This window comes from Epinephelus lanceolatus, chromosome 14 (assembly GCF_041903045.1).
Source record: "Epinephelus lanceolatus isolate andai-2023 chromosome 14, ASM4190304v1, whole genome shotgun sequence".
NCBI lineage: Eukaryota > Metazoa > Chordata > Actinopteri > Perciformes > Serranidae > Epinephelus > Epinephelus lanceolatus.
The window spans coordinates 34,916,593-34,933,384 of NC_135747.1; the positions used below are offsets into that span (position 1 = coordinate 34,916,593).

Consider the following 16,792-nt stretch of genomic DNA (forward strand, 5'->3'; position numbering starts at 1 on the left):
TTAAATGTTAAAAACAGCTTGCAGCACTGGACCCCTTGTGGCTCCTGTAATTGCTCCTTGATTCAACTAGTGTGTGAAGATCTCACCTGCTGTACACAGCTGATTTAAATCTAAATCCTACGCATACTTCAGTTTTCCCTGTAGTTTACACTTAACAGTTCATTTTCTCCCTTTAACCTTCTGACCTCGTGCACAGTGCACATCCATCAGCTAACATGACGAGACAGTTTGTGTTTCATACATCACGCTCATAGTTTAGTGTTGCTGGCAGCGCGGTCAGGTCTATTTGCAGTGTGCACATTTGGTTCTAGTTCACCTTCAAGTCGTATAAATTTCTTTTTCTTTGAGTTACCAGTGTAGAAGTGCTGCTGCTGTTTGCTGCAGCTGGAGGGGGATCTTTTCAGGACAGAGCCTAAAGCGCAGCTCTTAAAAAAGCAGCTGGGAGAAATTTTCCTCAAGGACTTTCTACCAGAAAGGGATTTCTTGGTTAAGGGTAGGAAGGAATCATGGTTTTCCTTCAAATGAATGGCTTTCTTGAGTGTACAATGTCTTCCGTGTGCTCTTACAAACAGGAAGTGGCCAATCAGAATGTACCAAGTGCCTTCAACATCATGGGGAGAATGACTATTCTAGTCTATGTTAGTATATTGGTGCTTTTGTTTTGGTTATTTAAACATATTTATACTGATTTGATACTGATATCAAATGTCTTTTTTAAAATTTGTAGTTAAGGTGGTTGTGTTTATCTTTGTGTTACTCCTTTGTTTCGAAAATGGTTGGATCAGCCATTACTTATGTTCCCATATTGTCATTGTTAGGTCAGTTAACATTTTTCAGTTAAACAGAAGAGAGGACGGCTTCTTGCCTAAAAAGGCATAAATGATCCAGGTTCAGGCGCTCGGGATGTTTTAAAAATTATGAAAAACATTTATTTCAACATTACATACACCAACACATATCAGATTACGTCATCCTCAGGATATTGTGACAAACAGATGCAGAGTAATTATAGCTGCGTTCATCATAGGTGTGCACAGGTAAGAACCTGTAACATTCCTGTAGGCCTCTAGAGGCATAAGGAAGGCAGGAAGTCCTCTCACAGGTTGAGATGGTGTAACCATGGAAATACATACCAGGAAGCCAACATTAAAACCCAATATTTATCTTTTAAGTCAACAGCAGTCAATCACATAATACTATTATATGTCACTGTAAATTTATGACCAAGAAAATTACCATACAAAAAATGAAAAGTCCTCATTAATCAAGGGTAACTGGTGTCTTTAGAGCCTGGATCCAGTATGCCTCTCTTTGTACAGTATGAGGCATTTGATTTTATCCTCGCCCCAATGACTTCAGTACCTAACACTCTTAGTTGTATTATTTCCAAGGGTGGGCGATATGGCCGTAAAATGACATCACAATATTTCAGGGTATGTCTGTGATGACGATATTCTTGACATGACAAATTAGTAAAATAAGTGATCTAGATTTACAGTTTGCCTTCAAATATTCAATAAAAACTAAAAAATGATCTCTCATTTCTTTAGTTTGTGAACAACAACAGTAACTCAGAGTGAGATTCAGATTCTGTTACAATATTAATAGTTCAACAAAATAAAATCTACCACAAATTACACATTTAAACAGCTCCCAAATACAAAAAATGTCCCCTGGGATCTATATATATATAAATCAACAGGTGATTTCCTTCTTTTAGTAAAATCCTAAATGATTGAGTTGTGTTTTTCCCACCTGGACCTTTATGCTCTGCCATTTCTCCTCTAATCATCACGCTGTAACCTGTGACAGGCTGTTATGATACCACAACTATCACACATTCACATATACAGAGTTTATTCACATAGGTTTACATTACCAAAGGTTTATGACAAAATCACTTGACAACACCGACTCCCGCGTGCTCATAGTGAGAGAGGAGAGAGAGAGAGACGCTGTGCTGCTGCCAGAGGAGCCGCTGAATGAGTTCCCTCCCTCACATTCAGGACGCCACAGTTTATTCCACACTACTGAAGCTGCTCCTCTTTCTGGAACCAATGCAGAGTCGGTTACAATTTCACTTTCAGCCATGCTTGCCGTGGGTAACAGTATGACGTCAATATGTCAAGTCGAAATAGAAATATCACGATTTGAATTTTCATAGGATATCAAAAAACGATACCGGTATTATCATGAACGAGATGATATGACGCATCGTTAATCACTTTCATGTTGGCCATTGGATAATTTAAGTTTCCAGTATGAATGTCATACCTATGCTCAGCCACTCTGTCCCTCAGCTGCCCTTTCAGTGAGGCCCACATAGAAACAGCCACATCATTATTCAGTTTAGTTTTTCCCTTTATATGGGTGCAGACCTTCACTGCATATTTTGTTTACTATTTGATGCATTTTTGGGTAAATACAACCCTCATTTTGAAAATCCTCACACCGACTCCTCTCACCTGTCAGCTCAGTCCCTCACAGCCACTCTTAAGTCATTTTCTTTGCCATATCACAGTCACTGGGTTTAAAAAACATTATTATGAAATTAGTAAGATACTTTAAAGCTTGTGTTTTTTTCCAGTCAGTCTCTCTCTCACCTCCTTAAAATAACAAAACAGAGCCCTTGTGGTAAATGTGGCAAGTCGTCACAGCTCATTGCTCATTCTCACTACCTTCAGAAACAGCCCACATGACCACTGCGCAAATGGTTCATATGAGTGTTTTATGGCAACTGCTGGTGCGGCAGGTTGGCTGTATGTAGGGATATAATGACCATGCTAAAACATCATCTCTGGTACTCACCATCTCTCCTGTTAAGCTTGGCATTGTGGGCGGCGTAACTGACTGAGGACTGGGAGGAGCTCTGAAAGGATGAATGGGGTAACGTGGAGGCCAGAGGAGCATTGCAACTATCTGTAAGAAAAACACACACAGAGTCAGTTAAGGTCATTACATTCCTGTGTTTTTTATCTTAATGTATTTCACATGAAGAATGGCTAGAGGGGTTTCACTGCTCACTGTGCTTGGATTCATTCAGCTGATAGAAATAATTGAAAATGCATCCTTGAGGAGTTAAAGATGTTGGTTCAAAGTGCATCTTTACCTGTCGGTGGAGGAGTTTTAAAGCAAGAACTGGGGGAAAATAACAGGGCCGCCTCACTTATCCAGTTCTCAGGTACCTCAAACAGTCTATTAACCCATGAAGTGACCCTTGAAAATAGCACAGAAAACTCTACGGCTCCTTTTGTGTACATGTGTGTGCTTGTGTGTGTTCTTTTTAATCCCACAGTGTGAGATTACATCACGTCCAACAGGCAGGAACAGATTACGAGCCCAGTGATATAAACCTGTCAGTCCCATCTTCCCCTGATCCACCTTGCCCGCCACAATAAGAGCAGCGAGTCGAACAACAACAGCCTCTCCGCTGTTTGGCTTCACTTGAGTGCAGAGCTGCATTAAGGCCCGTATCTGAGAACATAATGAAAACTGGCACCAGCCTGATTACAATTATCCCCGTACTCTCTCCATCAGCGTGCAGTTCGCTCCTCTGAGTGCAAGAGGCTTTTTGTTTTTGGATGCCATTTCACTCTGAGTTCAGATGGATTCTGAGCACATCTGGAGTGGCAATTGGCCATCCATCTGGTAGACAAGAGCACAGCAGAACCGACAGCATGAGCTCGCTCTCCTTTTGGGCGTCCCACCGAATTTCAACTGACCTGATTTGAGTGCTCTCAGATCGCTTGCCAAGAGATTTCTCTAATCCTGATTTCAAGTGTGACTAAAGTGGATCGAGCTGTTTAGTCCAAGACTCAAATTATGGCTGAGCCACAGTTGCAGATGTTCATTGGGGGAATGAGAACAGCGCCATGTCGTCTTAACACAACACTACTGCAACCGGAGTTATTATGCAAGCACAGCACAAACTCTTAATCTGTCCAAAGTCTCCCAAGTACTACTTTTGATCCCTTAAGGATAACACTCGCTCTTCCTATCTTCTTTTCAATCTGCAGCCACCCGTCTTTTCTTGCATGATGCAGCTGACAAAAGCCCAGACAAATGTTTTGGTCTTTCATTCAATCCACCCTTTATGTGACTGTACAGAACAATGAGACCATGACAGCTGAGAAAAGGTGAAAGAAAACAACCCAGTCACTGAAGCAGGTATGTTGACATGGTTCAACAACAACACTGTGGTGAACATGTGGTTGAAATTGGGCATAAAAACCACTTAGTTAAGGTTAGCGAAAAGATCATGTTTTGGCTGAAATACCCTGTTTTGAGGGCACAGTCCGTGCAGGAAACGCAGCAATGTCTCAGTAAAAAACAAACACTTTTTGTAACATTATGCTGGCAGGAAATGCGGCAATATTTTGGTTAAAAAGAACCATTTTTCATGGCACTATTCTGGCGGGAATGCAGAGATGTCTCAGAAAAAATTACTGCTTTTTGTAACATTATCCTGACAGGAAATGCAGAGATGTCTCAGTTAAAAAGAACTGTTTTTATAACATTATCCTGACAGGAAATGCAGAGATGTCTCAGTTAAAAAGAACTGTTTTTATAACATTATCCTGACAGGAAATGCAGAGATGTCTCAGTTAAAAAGAACTGTTTTTATAACATTATCCTGACAGGATATGCATTAATGTCTTGGTTAAAAAGAACCATTTTTCATGGCACTATCCTGGCAGGAAATGCAGAGATGTCTCAGAAACAAATACTGCTTTTTGTAACATTATCCTGACAGGAAATGCAGCAATATCTCAGTAAAAAACAACTGCTTTTTGTGGCACTATCCTGAAAGAAAATTCAGCAATGTATTGGTAAAAAAAACAATCCCTTTTTCTAACATTATCCTGGCAGAAATGATGTCTCGGTTAAAAAGAACTATTTTTCATGGCACTATTCTGACATGAAATGCAGCAATGTATTGTAAAAAAAACAACTGCTTTCCGTAACTTTATCCCGGCAGGAAATGCAGCGATGTCACATTAAAAAACAAACACTTTTTGTGGCACTGTTCAGACAGGAAATGCAGCAATGTTTGGTAAAAAAAACAACTGCATTTTGTAACATTATCCTGCCAGGAAATGTAGCAATGTCTTGGTAAAAAACAACCACTTTTTCACGGGACTATCCCTGCCGGAAAAATAGCCATGGTCACTGAAAAAAACAAAAAAACACATTTGAGGGCCTAAAAGCTGCTGGAAACGCAGCCATGCCTCCCTAAAACCAATCTGTTGGGTTTTTTGTTGGTCTCAAACAGTGATCTGCAGCTTAGCAGGCATCTGCACCTCCAAAGACAAAGTCATTCACTGCCTCACTTTAGAAATGTTAATATAATACGATGAAATGTACAAAAATAACATATTTGTGGTTTTCAGAAACACATAGCAAAATTTTCCTCTGGTGTCTGGTTCTTAAAGTGACAGGTAATGTGCTGAGACAGTTTTTCCATCTGCAAAATGTGTGTCTTACAGACCCTGTTGTTGTTTACAGATCTGGTCTTGAGCCAAATGCCTGGCTGTCAGTCAGGGAGACTTATGGATGGAGGATGATTTGCCTGCAAAGCTGCTCCTTGGCCTGTGGGATAACTGAAAATCCTCTGAAGCTGACTCACGATCTCTACTGAAGGCTCAGGGGCTTGAATCTTGCAACCAAATGAACCCAGACGTGCATCTGAATGCATGGACATAAACACACGCACACAACCGCTAGCCGAGAGGGAACACTTAATCTCTTTTGAAATCATAAGTACACCGACTGATATCAAGAGCTTTCAGTTTCAGTCACAGAAGTGCTAGGATGATGCTTTTTTTCTGAACAGACCAACAGTAGGCCGGCACAGAAGTGTCATGTTGATGCTCTGGGGTTTGCGGCACACCGGAGGTTATCACTGATTGTGCCAGTGATAAAAATAATAGATGAAAAAGAGCAGCACCTGCACGCTGACTCCAAGCCCGCAAATTTATTTAGTGACACAGATAGTTCAGACTGTAATCAAAGTGTTGTCTCTTTAAATTACATTTGTGGTTTGGACTCAGCGTGTCAATAGAGGATAAGGCAGGTGTTATTGCATGTTTTTTTGTCTCCCATAAAAACACCAACATCCGATTGCTACTTTCTGACTTCCCTGCCCTCTCTGTGACATTCAACCCAAAGCTGATTGGTTCCTACGAATGATGTAAATCTAATAATGGTTCAAGTTTTATTTCTGAAGAGGTGAAGTAATTTCCTGAGATGGCTGGGCACTGTGGATTTTAGCAAATGCTAAGTAAAAGTGTTCAGTGTGCAGTAAAGCCTTTCTGTGACTATTTTACTATCATATCTGATGTTTTTGGATTAATATTATTGCTGCTGTGATATGTATGTTGCATTTATCTGCTGTAGATGTTGTGCTAATTATAACTCATATACTTCATATACTGCTAGTAGGGCTGAGCAATATAACCATTTTGATATCATGACATGAGACTCGCCGTTTCATGCATGAACTATGACCACTTCAGTCAAAACTGTTTCCATAGTGTTCTTCATCCTCTTTAGGCATGAAAAAAACAGAAAGAACGTATTCAATTTTTGAAAACAGCATTTTTTAACCCTCAAAGACCGAGACAGTCGCCCACACCTAAAATTAGCTATTGTTCTTAAATGTTTAATAACTTTTGAACTGTTAATCCTATCCACAGTCTTTAAAAAGTCACATAAAGTGGAGAGATTTCTTTGTTTAGGCATTCAGATTCTGCAGCACTGATTCACCATGGAAAACCTCATAGTTTAGTCCTCTGAGCCAAACAGCAATGACTGTGATTGCTTAGTACCGCCCACCCGTGTTCCCATAGATTCAAAATTTCGCTGTGGTGGTCCAAGACATCATCTACTCCACCAATCAACATGGGTTTTGGTATTGTTTTTCGGAAATTTGAACCGAGACAAGGTAGGTGCGCTTCCTTGAAAACGCTCAAAAATAACAGACCAAGATGGTAAAATGGCGGTGCACAACCGCAGAAGTGCTGGTGTTATTTTTGTCGAACGAGTCGAACGAGCTTGGCAATGGATCCTTGTTAGGTTCCGATGCAGACAGTTGATGCAGCAGGGAGGAGTACAGACAGGAGATCCATCAGTTTGGAGAATATAGCTATGTAGAAATATAGGAATACACCAGTTTTTCAAGAAAAAAAAACAGCAAGTATAATAAATGGCTGTAACTTGCGAAGGGAAGGTAAGGTGTGGACCAAAAGTCATTTGGAAGTCCAAACATCTAACTACAACTTTCTAAATAATAATAATGAAAAAAAAAAAAATCATCAGGAAAAAATCATTTAAGTTTATCCATTATCAGACAAAGCATGACTTTAAATGAATAGACTGAAACTTAACGTTCTCTTGAATAAAATGATGTATGACACTCAATGTGGACTGCAGGAATGAGTTAGAAAATCAATATGAATACGGGAGACTCAGGCGCCCTTGAAATTGTTCTAGGTCTTTCTGGGTTAAGCAGTTATTCATACATCCACTCAAGTGGACAGCATGCATTAAAGTTTTCAACTAACCAATTAATAAACTGATACATTAGGTCAAAACTATAAAAACATATGTGTAATGCTGTTAAAGCATTATATTCATATATTTCAACTAATACTGTCAATGCAATATAAGTGTTAAACCTTGCTCCTAACTCCTCAGCTTCTCCTCTCTCTCTACTCGTCCCCTCTGAAGTATTTCCAAGAACAACAGAGCTGCAGTAATTGTATTAACTGCAGCTGAATAATAGCCAGCATGATGCATGATGTCCAGTTTAGTGGACAGATGATTAATCACACTTTCCTCCTGACGTAAAATCAATACTTGGACATTTCAGCAATTGTTTCCCTCCTCAGTTGTTACTTTATGCAGCCAAATTTTACTGTGTTTACTTTCAGAGGTCTCCTACTATTGAAGAATGGCAAGATATTCCTGAGCTCCCTGAGTGTTTGTGGCATTCTGTCGGCCATCTTGGTTTTGGGTCCAAAGGACAGAGGGATGTCATATGCAGTAAAGCCCTCTGAGACAAACTGTGATTTGTGCTGTTGGGCTTAATAAATAAAATTGTAACTGAATTGAATTTAAACTGAACTTTTTGATTTGTTTCTTTTAGTGTTTTATTGTTTTTATTATTTTTACTTTTATTGGTATGTTTTTCTCTTGTTTTTATCTCTGTTTCTCAATATAAAATGTCTTCTCTGATATGTTGTTGCATCTTATCTCTTGTTAAAATTTCCCTTAATTTTTGTCTTGCCTTAGTTAAGTATCACTGTTTGGTTTTTATTTTTTATATTGTGCTAGAGTGTCCTGCTTCTGCTTTGCTTTGTTTGTCAAAGCACTTTGTAAAACTGTTTATAAGGGCACTATATAAGTAAAGTTATTGTTATTAATATTCATATTATTATTATCACTATTAGTATTATTAAATGTTTAAAACTGGGTAAAAAAAGCTGAAAAATGGTCCCGAAATGAGCTATACCCAAAGAAGGCATTCCTGCATGACAACAAGATGCAAAGCAACACAACGAACAGTTTTTGCTACTAAACGTTAAATAAACATTTATCGAAAGGATGTAATCACCAATATTTTAGTTACATATGTATTTCTTCTGAAAATGAATACAATTACATTTATTGTACAATTTAAATACATGTAACTTGTTACTACCCAACACTGCTGAATCTGAATCAGGGACTAATGTTGTTCCAAAGTTGTATAATTGCCTAGAGTTGGTTCGTGTTCTCACGGCAGCATTTACAAGAGGACCAGATCAAATGCCTTGTGTGAGAAAGCTGCTCTTGATTGGTCAGAATTTCCATGTGGGAAAAATCCAGGAAGTAAAGCAAACGTTGAAGAAGAGTACACTTGCAAGATAAATGTGACACTTTCTAATGTCACAATGGAGGGACAACTACGCAGGTTGATTTTAGCGCTGCTCATCGTGGACTATATTGCTGTCATTGTTCATTTTAGTCAAACCATACAGTTTGAAAACGAGGCGCGGCTCCAACTAGAAAACAATGTTTTGATGCATTGGATGTGCTGAATGTGCATATTAAGGCAGTACAGGAGGAGGTGCACATTAATAATCCTCCAGGACTGTAACATGCTCATGTTTAACCCAAACAATATGTCATGTGACTGCAGCTGGTTCAGATCCAGGTCGGAACACGTTCTCACCACAAACGAACCGGACTGAGACCACCTCTTCAAGAAGGTCTTGGTCCAGTTGTTTTGGTGGTGTTTTGGAGTGTGATTGCTGTGTTCTCACCTGCCCAAATGAACCGCACTGAGGGGGCAAACAACTCGAGCTCGAATGAACCGAACCAAACAGGGCAGGTGAGAAAGCACCCTTAGAGATATTCTTATTTTCTGAAGAGACCAATATATATTTTATAACTAAAGCTGTCAGATAAATGTAGTGCAGTTAACAGTACAATATTTGTCTCTAAGATATGTTGGATTACAAGTACATAGCCACGTTAAGGAGAAATAATCCTGTAAAGTGCAAGCTCCTCAAATCTGTTTTTAAGTACAGTTCTTGTGTGGATGTACTTCGTCACTTTCCAGCACTACATTAAATGCAGTGTTTGTTGGTGTATCGACTCAACCGCACTGTACATACAGCCCTTTTTCCAATGCTCTTCTCTGCTCATTAGCAGGCCCGCCTTAACCTGAATGCACAAACAGATGGTGCTCCACAAAGAAATCAAACTCAATTATCACAACAAAGTGCCATTTGTAGCACACATGGGCTGGATATTTTAAGCTCTAGTTGCAGAGGCATAATCACACCTGAAGACAACTACACGCCCAAATCAAATAAACACGGCTTACCAGATATGAGGAAGCCTGAGTTTCCTCTTGGATATCGAGTCAGGGAATGTACAAACAGTTGGGATATGAGAAAATGCCAAAGGGATTTCCTAAAAATAGAACATGCAATAGAGATAGTCCAAGGGTAGAGCGGAGGGGAGCAGACTCCTCCATCTGACCTGATCCTCTTCTCTGGGTGCATCAAACTCGTGTGATTAAAGTTACAGCTGCAAAAAATCAGACTGCAGCTCACATATAGCATCTCCCGAGACTTTGGGTGTTGTAGAAATTTTAAGTGACACCAACAGGTCTCAGCGGCCTGTAACTGACACACACAATATCGTCACTGTGTCACAGAGGTGTGCTGAGGTAATCATAGTTGCTTAAATGAGGCAGAGGGAAACTGATGATTGGTTTACTGATCTGTAGCAGACGCTTCGGTCGATCGCTCAGAGTAGGTGACTTAAATGTTGATGGAATTTAAGTACATATATGCACATATTCCTGATGCACTTGTACTTCACTGGAGTATTTCCATTGTATGTAATTATTTAGTGGACATACTGCACGGTTTGCTCATTTACATTAATTTCACAGCTAAAGGTACTTTGTAGATCAAGAAAAATATATGATTGTGATAGATTAATTACAAATAAGTATGCAAAACATGACCAAATATACCATTAAAATGCTGTTTACACCTTAAAGACACAGATACTTATCTATAGCCAGTGTCTGTATAGTCTGCGCTCTCTTCAAAGCCTCCACCACACAACTTATATATACTTATATATGTATATATATATATATATATATGTATATATTAGTGTTGTCACGATACCAAAATCTTTGTTTCGGTACCGATACCAATATGAATTTCGATACTTTTCGGTACTTTTCCTAAGGAAAAGTCCTTTTGGATACAAACCTTTAGAACAATAAATAGTAAGGGTGTAACGGTACCAAAAAATCATGGTTCGGTAAGTACCTCGATACGGACGTCACAGTTTGGTTGCTCAAATGTTTCACCAAGTTTGTGTTGTCTCATGTTGTCTCCCTTTGCGAGGCAGACTTTCTCTTGTCTTTTTTCACGTGCACCAGCTGCGAATGTTGATACAGGTGTTGTCATACACACCACTTGTGCAATCTGTGCTCCAATAGGAACAAGGAAGGCTTTTGTGTGCATAAATGAATTAAATAAATTAATGAATTGAATCAATTTAAAAAGTACCGGTATTTTCCAAATGCAGTATAGTACCGTTTGGAATACTCTAGTACCGGGGTACTATTTTAGTACCGGTATACCGTGCAACACTAATATATATATAGCATACACTGGAACTGACATTGGAATTTTTTAGGTGGTTAGAATACATTTTCAAGTGGCAACCTCCAGGGCTGCAGAATGAAGCTAATGCAAGAGTTCACTTCAGTTCCCTGTCGGAAAGGCCTGTCTTATGGCAAGTTAATATATATATTCTATATATAGCGTACACTGAAACTGACACTGATTTTTTTTAGGTAGCTAAAATATGTTTTGCTCAAGCCAACGAAGAACTGCCAAAAACTGCAGTTCCTCTAATGGCCACTTGAGGCTGGCTCTAAAAGCGGGTCAATCCCCATTGACCTCCATGTTAAAATGTCAAACTTTACAGCAGAAATAAACATGTTTACAGCCTGGTACAAAAACGATTTTGGTCACTATAGCTAATTTGAACATTCATGACAACTGCACTGAATTTTTAAATAACTCACTCTTTTAAATGTTATTAAGACTTCAAGTTCTTCAGAATGAAGAGCTTGGCCGCTTTTTGAGTGACAGGTGGGTGCCACGGAAAATTAGGTAACCTAACCTTGGTGCAACCCCAGTATAGCTGTGGCTGTCGCTTAGTTCATGATAGTTAATTATAACATTTTGGGAACCTAATAGGGCTGCCACGATTAGTTGACTAATCGATGACTAATTGACCATTAAAATAATCGGTGACTATTTTATTAGTCGACTAATCGGTTTGAGTCATTTTTCATAGAAAAGTACTATAAAAGTACCCCAAAATACTCTTACTACAGTTTCCTACGTTCAGATATTGGCAGCTTTATACACTCTCCCGTAACAGTGAACTAAAACCCTTTGGCGTGAGTATGAAACAAGACATTAGATCAGATTAGAGGGTTTGGGCGAGACAGACCGACATTTTTCAACATTTTAACACATTTTTCGATGAAATGATTAGTCGACTAATCAAAGAAATAATCGACAGATTAGTCAACAATGAAAATAATCATAAGTGGCAGCCCTAGAACCTAAACGAGTCTTGTTCAGAGTTTAATTGTACTAAAAGACCCTCTAAGAAGTTAGGTTTTGAATTTTTCCGATTTGTTTTGTTTTAATGGTTTTAAGCATGTTTTTGCTAGCTAAAATTAGCATTATCACCATTAACCATAGCTGTAAATGCACTGTGCTAACCAAGCTAACAGCTAGTGTTTGTGTAATCTCCACCCCTTTGTCCAAATATGGTCACCTCTGGCTCTAAAAATCCAAGATGGCGACGACCAAAATGCCAAACTCAAGGCTTCAAAATGGGTGTCCACAATGCTGGTGACTACGTCCATTATTTTATACATTACTCGTTTATTTTTCACTGACTGCTCAGTGTGCCTCCTGCTATCACTTATCCTTTGTTGTATTTTCTGTATAATGTTAGTTTAGTTCTTTTGTCTACTTTTGTCTCTTTTGTTGTCATTGTCTGTTTTTCTCCTAAAGTTGAGAGCAGGTCCATTTGAATAAGCCTCTGGCTTCTTGACCTCTCCCAACACATTTCCTTTTTTACTATTCAGATTTTATGCCGTTTTATGTGTGTGCAAAAAAAATAAAATAAAGTAAAATAAAATAAAATAAGGTAGACAGTTTAGCTGCTGCCCCCATCAACAGCAATAGGCTCCATTCTCAGCCTCTGACTGTCATCTACTGTATGTAATACACAGACTATGGACAACTACCTCACACACCCCACTTCAAAAAAATCTGAACGGTTGTTTTAATGTATATATTTATATAATAGGAGTGTAATAAATACATATTAGTCCTGTTCTCTGCACCTGTAACCTGTATGTAGTGATGGATATTTTATGTAAGAGCCTGTATTCACATTAAAAATCAATCTAGATGTCTTGTACTTGTAATGGACAAGACTTTTAAATGAATGCATTTTTACTTTTACTTCAGCAAAGGATTTGCATTCCTCTCCCACCACTGCTTATAACCCCTGAATAAAAGCAGTTGATCCACGACAAGAAGGAGTTCATGTTGTAATATTTGCAAAGTATACATGCTTGTTTCAATAAAACAGATTTAAATGTTTGCTTTAATATTCTGCCAGTCCTTTTTATTCACAGTAAAGTCTCAGAAAAATAACTTTAAATCCTGAATAACTACAATGGATCTCTGAGAGCCGACATGTGTGTGTCCTTGCACATTAAGTCCTCCGTCAGCGCAGAGCTGAAAAAGCAGCTGGTATTTGTGTAGTGGGCTGCAAATGATGTTTTATTTGCTTTAACAATTTAGCTTCTTTTTTCAATTAACAGATTATTCATGCATTTATTCATACATACATGGCGGTCAAAGGAGAGCAAACTGCAAATAAAAGATAAGGATAAAACTGAGGAAAGCATTAGCATTAAACTCAATCTGAAACACAACAAATTGGGATGGTAAAACCTTAAATGCCTTTAAAAAGTTACCACAGCTGTATGTTTTCAAACAGCTCAGTTTTTCTGAAAAAGTCCAAAAAACAACCCCTCAAAGCATAAATCCACAGGACTGTGAAACACACAGTTTGTAATTTCTAGCTGATAAATGAGCTGAGCGATTTATCAAAGTTGTCATCTATTAATGTTGTGTGAGTAATTATTTTGACTAATGCCTCAGAACAGAGTCGACACGCCAGAAAGAGATTATTAAAAGCACGGAATTAGTGACTTCAATATTCCCCACTTCAACCATTACTTCACTGGTATTGATCAAACACAGTTATGCTAATGGTTTGGTTTTATTCTGTAAATAAACACGTCAAAACAACCTCTGCACAACACATGTTCACACTCTTAGAAAAATGTAAATAATCCGCACGGTCAATATGTATAAATCATGGTAATTTGCGACTATAGAAACACTTAAAACCAAATAATTCACCTTTACAGCAGTGATTAACACCACAGGAGCAAAGGCAGTCTGTTGGAGGGTGCACAGGTTCAGTCAACACAGACCACAGAGTCAATAATATCAAAGGGTGCAGTGATAGTATCTGGTAACAGAGCGGCCTCAGACCTCTGTGTGGTATCGATGAAGCTTCATATGATACCTTGCATGCACTAACAGGCTTTGGGGCTCAGTGACCTCTGCACGGCCATGGCCCGAGTCGAGCCGAGGTATCGGCTGACAATTAGTCCCAAATGCTGGCTGAATTCAAGGAAGCGCGCGTCGATACAAATGATTGAGAAGCACGGCGCGGTTTACTGTAGCACTTCATTTCTCTGAACACTGCATATAATCTAAAGGGACCTATAAGCATTTACAGGCAGCCTGCGGGATGTTTTACTGGGCGATCGACAGCTTTAGTGATTACACACATCTCATCTGCCAAACATTAATTATTCAACTCTCATTCAGGGGTGTAGTGAAGCAGGATTTGTGTTAATTTTCTGCAGGATTTCCTGGAGCATTTTACAAAACAGATTGGTGAAGACAAGCTAATAATCTTGTTAACAAAGGGCAGTAATTGGTGCTGCTGTGGTAATTACAAAGGTAGTACCAATTAGGGGCAAATATCTTGGTTATAACTTCAAATATTTGTGGTTTCAGGGTTGAATTTATGAAATAGGGTAACACTAGAGTGCTAATAGTGCGATTTCATTGCTCGTGCCTCTGTGGCAAAGTGGGCAGTCTGCTTTAAAATACGGCTTAATTGAAATCAGGTATCATCTGGATATAAAGATATCTATAAAAGCATTTACTTCCGAGTAAAAAGAACCAATATCGATTTAGTAGTCCGACTTTGGTGGAGACAAGAGGAAAACATCTGCGGAGAGAGTGGTTTCTCATGAAGAGGTATGGATTTTTTAAAAAAGAGGCTTTTGTAACCGCTTTTTTTTTTCCTAGAAGGAATAAAAAGTTCAGGGAGTTTCACACCAGTGCGAGAAGTTGATTGAGTTCTGGTCTTATAGCTTTATATTGCGCTCCGTATGTCAGTGTGGACGTGCATGGGCAGTCACTCAAGACAAGACACATTTATAGATATGATGACTGTGTCACGCTGCTGCCCTCCATCTGTTTTGAGATATTTATTTGTTCAAAGCTGCTGCAACAGGCGGGAGAAGCCACAACAACAACACACAGTAAAACCATATGGACATACTGTGAGTATATAGACTGATAGACGACTACCAGCAGGGGCCTAATTTAAGGTGGAAGGCACAGGGAACATGTCTCCTTCACTTTTCTAGAAAGCACTACAAACCCTTTTCACAGCAGACATTTTGGGCTATCACAGAAACCCACAGGCATTACTAATGACACTAATAATGGCTCTGTTCTATTCAAACAGTGAGTTTGAGTGTGACATTGAACACAGTACCAGGACCCTGAAACCAGAACAGTGAAATGGAATTCAGCCATCGTTAATTCATTATGTGTTTTCCTGCTGTGACATGTAAAATGTCTTCCGCTGAAAAGGCAGTATTGGACCCCTCCATTTTCACAGCCCAGAAACTAACGTTAACAACCAGGATTACCACCTCTTGTTTGTATGCCTCCGCCAACAAGTCAAGCTGCACACACACTTCACATCCAAGTCTGTGAAAACATGGATGCTTCACTCACATCTTCAATTCGGCAGCACAGATCTATACAATCACAGTTTTAAGGTGGACACAAGATTAGAGTCACTGATTCAGTATCAGACCAAATGTCTCCCCTTCTGTGCCTAAGATACGGTGTTGAATAATCACCAGAGAAGTGTTTTTGCAGACCACTATGATGTCACATTGACGCTAACCTTTTACCTTTTGGATATAAAATGTTGTCTTTTTATCCTGTTTGACATTTGTGTGAAGTTTTGTTGTAATTAGCGGATGAATTCTGAAGTCATGGTCAAAAATGTTTTGTCAGGTTATCGCGACTTTTGACCACCAAATTGTAACAGGGTGTCTACAGGGATCAGACAGTTAAATTAAATGCTTTTTAAGACCAGTTCAAGACAACGTTTAAACCAAATTTAGGACAGATTAGATTAGATTTAGGACAAGTAGTATAATATGGTCTTGTGCAAAGGTAAGTGCTATGCAGGAATATAGTTAACAGAGTTAGTAATGTCAATCTACATTTTGCCAACAAGTAATTGCAAGTGTGAAGTAAAATGACGGTATTATAATTTTTCAAGGATTTGTAGCATTAGAAATGTGGACTTTTACATAGAAAGGCTTCACTCACTTTCACAAAAAGAAATTAAAAAAAATAGATGAATGAAATTGGATAAAGTGTTTGCAGTAGTTAAGATCTCACAAATTCAAATTTAAGACTATCTAATGACTTATTGTTGTAACATATGACATTTTAAGACCTTTTAAGGACCTGTAGACACCCTGTCTGATCATTTCATCCTTTAATCCAAGTGGACATTTGTGTCAAATTTGAGGGTTTTCCCTCAAGGCTTTATTTAGATTGAGACGTCTATAAGGTCACAGTGACCTTTGACCACTGAATTCTAATCAGGTCATCTTGGAGTCCAAGTAGACATTTGTGATAATAAAAGAAATTCCCTCAAGGCGTTCTTGAGATATTGCTTTCACGTACAGACGGACAGACATCCCGAAAACACGATGCCTCTGATCACAGCGAGACCAGCAGACAAGGTTGGAGCAGTGTTTGTATCTTATAAGTTGTAG

At 38.8% G+C, this 16,792-nt stretch overlaps 1 protein-coding gene across 1 annotated transcript in view; it reads right to left on the bottom strand.

Annotated features, from left to right (window-relative positions):
• The window catches only part of cntnap5a (contactin associated protein family member 5a), a 188,688-nt gene that overhangs the window by 150,166 nt on the left and 21,730 nt on the right, over window positions 1–16,792 (bottom strand). Inside the window, exon 2 of the mRNA XM_033617802.2 lies at window positions 2,809–2,919. Coding sequence (XP_033473693.2) covers window positions 2,809–2,919 — 111 coding nt within the window. The remainder of the gene's footprint in view (window positions 1–2,808; window positions 2,920–16,792) is intronic.